Consider the following 7,244-nt stretch of genomic DNA (forward strand, 5'->3'; position numbering starts at 1 on the left):
GTCAGTGGGCAATGTAGAGAGATCACTGGAGGTGATGTAGAGAGAATAGGGTGGGGTTTACTTGGTAAAAGGGGCGTTCTAGAGACGGCGAAGAATCCTTCTATACTTTAAAAGGAAAACATACATACACAGCTCTGATTACAAACCTCCTGCCTCCCCTTCTTTTCTATTGGTAACTTTTATCTCTTATGTCACCACCAATGATGATTCCTTCATCTCTGTCCTGCACCAAAGGTATATAAGCACTGCATTAAGTTGTCCCATAGTCCAGTCAACAAATGATCTTCATCCTCAGTGAGACCAGCCACATCAGGTCGAGATAGACTCAAGCTACTCAAATAGCAAGCTGGTATCAAGATGCCTAACACCAACAGAATCATTTCGGAGACCAGGAAGGCAGAAAAAGGTGATTTTTTAATATATTATTTTTTCCTTTCCTTTTTCCAGCATGTACATACTACAGTGATATGCTTTAAATGTACTTGCTGAAGTGAACCAAACTGCATTTTCAGCAGTGAAGTGTTCTTAATCCTCACAGGCAGATCCTGAGAGAATGGTTGACCAGAGTTTGTCTGTATAAAAATGTCTTTAAAAAACCCAAAATTTATTTACAATACTTTCACATTTCTTTGTTTGTTGTTGATGGGTTTATAATGGTATTATGGGAGCAATGGTTTAAAAACAAAAAGCATCATCTGCCTGAACCAGATGTAACCCATGGGAATGCATTTATGTATTATACTGTAAGTTACAAGAACAACTTCGAAAATGGTCATATGTTTTCAGCCTCCACTGAACAGATACTATCTTTACAAATAGTGTCTTTGCAGATCTTATCATAGCTTATAACTTGTCTGTACTTATCTTAACTAATGCAAAACAAAAGTCAAAGGGTGAACAGAAACACAGTAAATGAATCAGTACCATAATTTAGAAAAAGACAAAAAGAATACATTTATTACAATTCCAGGTATCATCTACTGTTTTTGTCTAGTCTGTTTTCTGTCACCACAATTTTCAGATATATTGCAGCAGATATTTTAAACCATTTAGATATGAGCAGCTACATGTTTGTAGATTAATATTCTGAGATGATGCGTGTTGATATCAATACATCCCATTACTTGTGTTTTTGAAGGTTCATATCTTAATGCAGTGAGACTGCATCCTTATGCGTGACAGCAAAATATCACTTTCATATCTGGCTTAAGTGCCTGTTATGCAACAATTAATCAGTTAGGAATTAAGAGGGAAGTGATTTTGCTAAGATCAGCCTTCTGCATTATTAATTTTAGGGATGCCCATGTTGCATGTGTTGCAATCTATTATCTTTGCATTAACTCTGACTTTAATTCAGCTAGGTGTGACTTGACACTTGGATGACTTTCCTATGATCTTGTGGCAATAAGCTAGCTTAGGATCTAAATCCCCAACTTATCTGATTTGCACGGACAGATCATGTCACTCTTCTCATCTCATAATCTGCTTTGAGCTTCACACTGCACTCTAGTGTGACTGAAGCCAACCCCAACAGCATATGAGATGTCGTGGTCATTCCAACTGCCTGCCATGAATCAACCACTGACTCTAGAAAGCATGCAATCTCTGATGTGATGATATGACAAAGGGCTTTTCTAAGTATACCCAGTTTTCCTGTGGTTCACTTCATCACCGCTTGAGATGCACCTGTCACCTACCCACATAATATTTATACCAGTTAAGAATATTGATGTTAATAAAGGTTTCTTCGGTTTCAGGGAAAAAGGCCAAAGTGGTAAAAACGCCCACAGGTAAGACTTGAATCCTACCACAGGTTGGATTATCTTTTTGATTTTCTTTTTTAAATCATACCTTCTTTAAAGGCTGACCCCACTATGGTTCATCTAACTTGTTTAGTATCTCCTGACATTTATTGTTATTTTGCTCAGCAGAGAAGATCCCAGGGTATGAGACAAATATCCCTGAACCCAAATGGAGAGCTGATCTTATCAAATGTAAGTTTGTTTGTGCAGTTTGGTTTTTTTTACAATTCTTTCCAAGCACCATTTGTTAAGTTATTGTTTATTATTATTTATTTTTTGCTTTGTCAGATTGGATTAACTTGTCTCTGGATGACAAAACAGCCAATAAAATGCTGTGGATCACAGATGGTGGTGCCAAAGTGGCCAGAATGACTGATAACCTCGCGTGTCCTGTCTTGGACACACCAGACCGATATGAGTACGTTCCACAGGTAGAGTATGAGGATGCATTTAGCCAGAAATGGCATATATTACAAATATCTTTTCCGCTAATTTTAAATGTTTACAATGGTGTAAAATTAGATGTGCTTGGAAACAGTATGTACCCCAAGTTTATTTCAAACCTGAACCTACTGGTGTTGTATTTCCAAAAGGAGAAAGCAATGCTGCTTGAAATTCTCTCACATTACGCTATAGGATTAGCTCAGTGTGTATTATAGTGACATTATCACCTCTGTGCATAAGGTTCTTTGCAAAGAGGGAATCCTGGGAAGCCGAGGCTACTGGGAAATGGAGTATTCTGGATGGGTTGTGATTGGAGTCGCATACGCAGGAGCTGGAAGAAGGAACAAGGATGGGCCCTGTGGCCTGGGAGAAAACGAGGAGTCCTGGGGTCTCGGCTGGAGTGGTTCCAGCTATCATGCCTGGCACAACGGTCGCATTACACAGCTTGTGGAGCTTCCCAGGTGCTCCACAATAGGTGTATATGTTGACCAGCCTGTTGGTGTCATTAATTTTTATGCTGTGGAGGATGTGATTGAGGGAGGAGAAAGCAATGGGGAAAAGGAGGTTAGACTTTTGAAGCAGTTTAAGAGCTCCTTTAAGGAGAAGCTGATGCCAGGTTTATGGGTAGGAACAAACTCTGAGTGTGTAATCAAAAAGATGGAGGAATAAAGGAGTGGAAGCATAGAGGCAGCTTATAATCATATCTAAAATTGAGTGTTTGTTGGGTGAGGAGTGAAGTAGCTGTTATCCTATTGCAATAAAGCTGCAATAAGGCTGTTTTAAACACAAAATATCCTCAGATAATAGGGTCATCCACATCATCAGAACTTATATTTTACCAACACACTAAAGTATCTCTGAGGAAAACATAGGAAATAAAAAAAAAAACAAACAAAGGGAACAAAGTGCAATTAGAAGATATTCAGAAAGGATTCACGTTCTGAATGCTGTCCACACTGTTGGATTTTTCTGAAAACGCAGGACCACTCGAGGTTTATACTAATATGTGTGTATTTGTATTTCTCTATTGTTATTGTTTGCTAAGAATATATATTTAGTTAGACATAAGTGTATGTAAAATGTTAAATATGAAAAAATGTTAATCAAAAATAAAGTATGGAAAAATGAGACTTTTTTTCTTTTTTTTGCTAATGTGAATGTTGCTATAGCATGAAGACAGCAAAAATATGCAAAAAAACTAAAACAAAAAGTAGGGACAAAATCAGGATTTAAGCAGTGCAGAAGTACACTCACAAGGTGCATGTTAGACTCATTGTAAAACCAGACCAAGTCCCAAATCTAATAGTGATTCTGCAGAGTGCTGCTATGGAAATGACATAAGGCTGGTGTCTAACTGTGTAGTAGTTGTAAAATTTCAATTGGTATAAATGAAATATAATTAAATAAAATCCAAAAGGGATATTGCTACAGAATTAAAATGATGAATCTAAATATTTGAATTAAAGCTTTTTTTTTTACCTGGCAGAAAGACTTTCTCTTTATTCCTATTATCTAATATAATCTGTATAATTTAAATTAATTAAACATGCAGCATATTCAAATTTGGATAAATTCGGGATTACATACAATTTATCTTTTTGAGATTTGTTTTTGGTTCTATACTGTATTGTAATGTTAATTAAGTACTTTACTATAAAAGTTAATGCAGAAACACTGAAAATGAAATTAATTGCACTTTTTCTGTCTGTGGTCAATGTCTGAAGCTTTTTAAGTAGTTAAAATAAAGTCGTATGCACAGTGTTAAGTTTGCACAACATAAAACTCCTTCAGTGTTGTTCAGTAAAGAAGACTGACTACAAACTGCTTCCCTGGAGTTTGAAGGGGCTCACTTTGACATGTGAGATGCTCCAGCTCGAACATTAGTCTCTGTCTTTGACAGCTTGACCTTATCTCCTACTGCTTTCAAAACTAAAGCATCAGCTTAATAGGAACTAAAATTGGCACTCATTTAACTGTTATCCTGCCCACAAGGCACCCACAGACGTCAGTCAACTAAATATGTTGCAATTTTTAATGTAATGTAATATTTAGACAGAGATACTGACCCCAATTGGATGTTAGACATATTGATATAGTTTTAACAAGTGCCAAGAAAAGCCCCAGTAAGCAATGCATTCAAGTCATTCTGGTATTTGACACACTTAAACTGTTGTTATTGCTTCTGCATACTGTACATACAATGACAGTCATGTCAGTGTTGAGACAGCAGAGGACATACAGACATTACCCTTCCAGAAGCAGGTCAATAGAAATCTCACTCTCCAAAGGGGGTCAAAATGAAGTAATGTGTAATCAAATCAATGCTTTCTGTACTTTATGCATTTACTTATTCTTAAATAGTAATATTCAAAAACTGCACCTCTAGCTTTAGGCAGTTAAGCACCAACCAAATTGAGCTTAGCTTAGTTTATTTAGGCTATTTCAGTGTGATTCTTGTGATGAGTATATATAAGAATTTATAGCCAGTACAGTTAAACCGATATGACAGGTACAAACATCCATCATTGACCAAAGAAAATGAAACCGGAGACTTGGATCCAAGAGTAATCATACCCATGGTGTCACCTCACTGCGTGTTTTGGATGTGTATATGTGATCATATGATAGGTATGAGAGTTGGAAGAGAGAGTTGAAGAGTGGAAACTCTCTGCTGGTGTCATGAGCAAAATGATATATGCTATACAGCAAATGGCACATATGGTCACACATTTAGCATGGCATAAAGAGGATGCAGGGTGAGGGTGGGAGGAATGACCAGCAATCCCTGCTGTTGTGTGAACATGCTTTGCAAACAATACAGACAGAATTTAAAATATCCCTTTAAATATTTTTGAATTGAATGTTAGAACGTTTTATGAATGTATCTTGCCGTAGGAGCGTGATATGATGAGAGTTGGATTTTCTCCATTGTCCTGTTTTCAAACACTCTCTGAGCTTTTTGTGTGCAGCAGATAGAACCAGTTACTGACCAGTACTAAGTTCTGTTTGTTCCAGTGTGCTTCCACAATATTATTCCTTCATGGTTCCACACCACCTGATCGACAGCAGAAGCTACTCAAGCATTACTGTGATGAAGTTATACTGGTTCCAAAAGATTTGTTGTCATGTATCTACTAGCCCACATTCACACTATCTGCAGTCTAACATGGACTGATAGGGTCACCAGTTTCATGTTGCTCCTTCTCTCTTTTATATATTATCTATACATAACACTTTACACTGTTGTCATGCTCTGCTGCTGGACAAATGTTTCACATGTATACTTTTCTGGTTGCAAGTAGCAATTGTGGCTTTTCTTTTCCAATTGTGGCTGTACTACTCTTTATTTACTATTAAAACATACAATAATAAAGTATTTTAACATAAAGCTAATCAATGTATTTTTTAAACATATTTTTATTTATCATATATGCCCATAATGAAAACTGCCCTCAGCAGAAACTGTGATGGACGAAATTATTGAACAGCACCACCTGCTGGATTGTTCTTGTCAGTACACCACAACAGAAAACCAATTCTACACGTAGTAAACCACGTGCACACAAAAATGTATTCCTCTTTTTTGGATCTTTCGTTTTTGTATGTAACATATGGAACATCACAAAACATGTTAAAGTGCTATTGTGTGTATTTTTTTCTCTAGAAAATTAATCATGAATGTTGTTTAAGGGAATATGGCGAAAATTATGTTCTATGTTATCACATGTCACATAGTGTAGATCACGAACTTTAACTATTTTACCTATTAGGTCACAACACAATACTTAGAATGAATAACAAATTATTATCTAGAAAAATTGTTTCCATAGTAGGAACTAATTCAAAATTACCTTAAACCCTATTGTAGATATTGTAGATAATCTATGTGTGTATTATGCAAGATTTACATTATTAGGAAAAGTCTAATCAATTTAAAATTAAATAAATAATTAATTAACAACAAATTAAATAAATAATTAACACGGTATAAGCTCAATCAGTGAACGGGCATCAAACAAGGTCGCTTTCAAATGAAAATACCAATAACAAACCTTTGACCAGAGAAATCTTCCTGTGATTTAATCATCTGATGGATGCTGCTGAATAAAATGTTGTTGGTGTGATTTATGCTTGACCTTTGACCTTTCAAGCTAATTTGGCCATTTTTTCCTTACTAAAAGAAACTGCATTTCCCATAATCCTATGAGAGGGCCCCACAGGTTGTTCAGCGTGTAACAGGAGACTATTAGTAGCCATGCAGCTGTCTGTCACTGCATGCGGGCGACTGCTCACTATGTTAAAAGGGAGTGGTCAGTAATTACTCTAGGCTAGCTGATTTGTCCCATGTGAGAACGGGACATCCTGAGCATCCCGGGTCAAGACCTTCCTGGATAAAAGCAAATGGCCTGGACACGTGAGCTAATTATAAGACAGCCCGATTATTATTAAGTGTTGACAAATTAGAGTGTTTGTGTCTAGGTCACAGGATTCTGAAAAGCTCATTTCACAGGAGATACTCTTAGATTAAAGAAACTGCCAACCAGGCTTCAGGGCGCTCCCGCTTACACTTGACTTTTCTCTTGTCTCCCGTGTTCTTATCATACCGCTTAAAATGCTTTTGATATCTTACTCCTGTGCTACAATAACACCAACTCTCCTGAGGCATGTGTACACTGCTGATTATCAGCATTCAGTTTCCCTTTGAGTGCCTTTCTTCCTGTTAAGCTTTTGTACATATAAGTATATAACAGGCATAGTTTTAATTACTCTCAATCCGTTAACCTTAAAGCGCTGTACTTTCTTTCTTCTTCTTCTTTTTAATAGCTGTATTAACGGAGCATCATTAGTTTTCTTCTGTACTCTCTACAATCAGCTATACAAGACGCTGACTTGGCATAGCAGAAAGAATATATAAGAAGGGACCATCTGGGAAAATTATTTTTGCTTAATTGTGGGAGCCTTTCAAGTCTAGACAGGCTAATTATAAAATAATTGGTT

The 7,244-nt window shown here is 36.6% G+C and overlaps 1 protein-coding gene across 2 annotated transcripts; it reads left to right on the forward strand.

Moving 5' to 3' along the window:
- Positions 1–271: 271 nt before the first annotated feature.
- On the forward strand, positions 272–3,374 carry LOC102786135 (stonustoxin subunit beta-like). Of its 2 annotated transcripts, none has more exons than XM_006808052.3 (5): positions 272–406; positions 1,758–1,790; positions 1,929–1,994; positions 2,091–2,233; positions 2,487–3,374. In XM_006808052.3, exons 1-5 carry the CDS (start codon positions 358–360, stop codon positions 2,913–2,915), a joined length of 720 nt encoding a protein of 239 aa, XP_006808115.1. In that variant the 5' UTR covers positions 272–357; the 3' UTR covers positions 2,916–3,374. The 2 variants fall into 2 exon arrangements, with proteins under 2 accessions (XP_006808115.1, XP_006808116.1); XM_006808053.3 differs by having other exon boundaries at positions 1,932–1,994.
- Positions 3,375–7,244: the final 3,870 nt, after the last annotated feature.

Source organism: Neolamprologus brichardi, chromosome 8 (genome assembly GCF_056152115.1).
Source record: "Neolamprologus brichardi isolate AB-2024 chromosome 8, ASM5615211v1, whole genome shotgun sequence".
Lineage (NCBI taxonomy): Eukaryota > Metazoa > Chordata > Actinopteri > Cichliformes > Cichlidae > Neolamprologus > Neolamprologus brichardi.

Excerpts from the sequence above, each read along its gene's own strand:
- LOC102786135 (XM_006808052.3), top strand. The coding sequence starts at position 358 with ATGCCTAACACCAACAGAATCATTTCGGAGACCAGGAAGGCAGAAAAA. Across the intron at positions 407-1,757 it reads GACCAGGAAGGCAGAAAAAG|GGAAAAAGGCCAAAGTGGTA; the intron begins GTGATTTTTTAA and ends CTTCGGTTTCAG. Across the intron at positions 2,234-2,486 it reads GATATGAGTACGTTCCACAG|GTTCTTTGCAAAGAGGGAAT; the intron begins GTAGAGTATGAG and ends TCTGTGCATAAG.